The 2,860-nt window shown below is 39.5% G+C and overlaps 1 protein-coding gene across 2 annotated transcripts in view; it reads left to right on the top strand.

Moving 5' to 3' along the window:
* The window catches only part of cpt1a2b (carnitine palmitoyltransferase 1A2b), a 117,780-nt gene that overhangs the window by 4,174 nt on the left and 110,746 nt on the right, over positions 1–2,860 (top strand). For both annotated transcript variants that reach the window (XR_004335200.1, XM_032536886.1), the window contains exons 3-4: positions 134–271; positions 807–884. Coding sequence is in view for 1 of the 2 variants with exons in the window: in XM_032536886.1 (XP_032392777.1) it covers positions 134–271; positions 807–884 (216 nt within the window). In the remaining variant the exon portion in view is untranslated. The remainder of the gene's footprint in view (positions 1–133; positions 272–806; positions 885–2,860) is intronic.

Genomic DNA, 2,860 nt, shown 5'->3' with positions numbered 1-2,860 from the left:
TCCGAAGTAACTCTTAGGGGCCCCAGACCCCCTGTTGAAGATCTCTGGTCTAAATAAAGAAATGAAATAGCAAATCAGAAATTGATAATGATTTCAGAACCAGATTTGGACTCATTCTCTCTCTCTTTCTCAGTACCTGGAGTCGGTCCGCCCTCTGTTGACTGATCCAGGGTATAAGCGGATGACTGAACTGGCCAATCAGTTTGAGTCTGTCCTGGGGAACCGCCTGCAACGCTACCTGAAACTTAAAGCTCTGTGGGCCACCAACTATGTAAGTGTACTCAGTCACACACTCAAGCTGAAACCATTAATCAAATGATCAATTAGTGGATTGACATGAAATTTTAGGCAGCTATTTTTACAGTAGAAAGTTTGAATACTTTTTTCTCATAAGTATGCTACTAGTTCTCCAACATAAATTCCAGCTACTTAAATTTGAATATTTTCTAGTTTTCTCAATCTGTTAATGTAGCATAAAGAATATCTTTAAATCTTGACTGTGAAGTCACCTTCGCGAAAATGCGAAAACCATTTTCACTTTTTCTGACATTTCATAGACCAAGCGATTTTAAACATGAAAATGAAATGGCACAATGATTGATAATGAAAGCAATCTGTTTCTGAGGTTTTGCTTTTGTCTACAGTTGTCCACATTCTGCCCCCGCCCCTTAACTTGCTCTATAATTAGCGATTTGGTATTTGAGACTTTAAACACTCTGTACAAAGTACCAATTCTCAAGTGTACAGGAAGGGAATTGTTTTCTTTTGAGTGAAAAACAAACTTTAATATCCTGTTGTGGTTCCAGGTGAGCGACTGGTGGGAGGAATACATCTACTTGAGGAGCCGAGGTCCCATTATGGTCAACAGTAACTACTATGGCATGGTAACCAGCTGCTTTTTCCCAGTCTTAAAGCTTAGTTGAGTAAAAATGGATGAAAGCACCTTTTTTCCTTTACATTTTGTTCTTACTGTTCTTTCTTGTTGTCTTTACTCATTAACGTCCTTCATTCAAACAAGTTGTTTTTGTTTTTTACCACGGGGAGAAGAGTATTGTCTTTTAAACTCCCACGTAAATCTATTATAATTGCAGAAACGTGCAATAGCTAAGGAAAAAGTGCAGCCTACAACCTTTCTCTGTGTGCCTAAGGGCGCACTTTTCTCCGCTATATGTGTTTGGATATAAGGTTATCAACCGCCGATCCCCATTGACTTCATGCCGGCCGCGCACAGAGCTGGAATAAGAGCAGGTGGCCGGGCAGGTGTTCTGTGCAGAGCACTACCCCAAGACATTACCAACAACATGATAGTAACGTCTGCAACAGATTCAGATTGAAGATTCCCTCTCAGTGCTTTCTGTGACATGAAAAATACTTTAAAAATACAAGAGTCACAAACAGCCCTACTCAGCCCCCACTGGAATCTGGTCAACTTATGATGGAAGCTTCAAACTATTCGGTGATTAGCTCCCCTAACAATACTACCTCCCTCCCTTGTTTATAGTTAGATTGGAGACTTGTATTATAGGACTGTGACGGTATAGCTTTTTTTCTTATCGCGGTGATACATTGCTTATTCAAGAAAAAAACTGTTTCCAAGCTGTCTTTCTCCTTCTTCGTATTTTGCAAAATATTTGAAATTTAAAACTAATGACAGGAAAATGTAGCCATGATGGGATTTTTCAATTAAATCAGTTTGTTTTGCCAACTGTAATGTCCAGCAGATAAAATACCCATAATACTGTACTATGATCTATACAGAAAGTTACGTGGTATTAATCTCAACACTGTATCCTCCTAACTCTTGTTAAATCATACAAGACTATGGCTATCTAAAGTAATTTCTTGTTAATTTTGTTTGTTAGATCATACTTTTTTTTTTTTTTTTATCCGTGTTTTGACAATCCTAAACACGCAATTGTGTAATATAACGTTACATGTTCTGTTGCACTCATAAGATCATAAGCTGGCAGAGTGGATGAGACAGCCGTGGACAGGGGTAACAACCAGACTCTGATAAAAGGCTTTTGGGGAGCTTTAACAGCAGCGTGGCTGTGGTCCCTGTACGGTTTATTAGTACAGTCAATCCCATTGCAAGACCACCAGCAGCATGCTACTGTTAATGTAACGGTAGCCTCAGAGCCTGAAGTGCAGCATTGACGTTGTCATGCACTCAGTGTGAGACAGAGAGGGGGAATACCCTGGACCTCTGCTTCGAGGCATGAATCTCCATGTATATGTGCCCCTGTTCTACCAACTGATCCAACCCGGCCACGGCGCAACCCCATTTTATTGTGATATTAATGTTCTCTTTGGCCCAGCAATCTTTGTAGTTATTTTCACATGCTGTTGCAACAACTAGTAACGTTAGAAAAACTACAACACAACACCGTATCTAGCCAGACCGGAAACAACAGGCAGGCCGCACACATTGTTTGGGCTTGCGAGCCGGCCAAAGAGTAGTAACGTTACGTTTTGAGTGGATCCAAAGTTTACTTTTTAAAAGTTGCTAAATGGTTCCATTGAAGAGACCAACGTGATCTGTGTGTTTTGTCGTTGTGAACTGAGCTATCATTGCAGCACGTCAAGTCTGAAATACCACTTGATGGCTAAGCACACAGTTGATGCGAATAATAATTTATACTAATCTAACACAAAAGAAACCCCCATATATCATATATAATGTCTATCCTCTTGTGCAAAGCTGAAGTGACGAGCAAATTAAGTCTTTTCTCGTCATAACCTCTTGAAATAGGAGAGAATATAGTTGATGAGGATAACTAAATAATGAGTATTGTTTTCATAATATTTACTATCACACACTATCTGTTGTCCTGTAACCTTTGTCAGCAAAAAGTAAAAA

The sequence above is a fragment of the Etheostoma spectabile genome, chromosome 15, assembly GCF_008692095.1.
Source record: "Etheostoma spectabile isolate EspeVRDwgs_2016 chromosome 15, UIUC_Espe_1.0, whole genome shotgun sequence".
NCBI lineage: Eukaryota > Metazoa > Chordata > Actinopteri > Perciformes > Percidae > Etheostoma > Etheostoma spectabile.
This window is presented reverse-complemented; position numbering and strand designations above follow the sequence as displayed.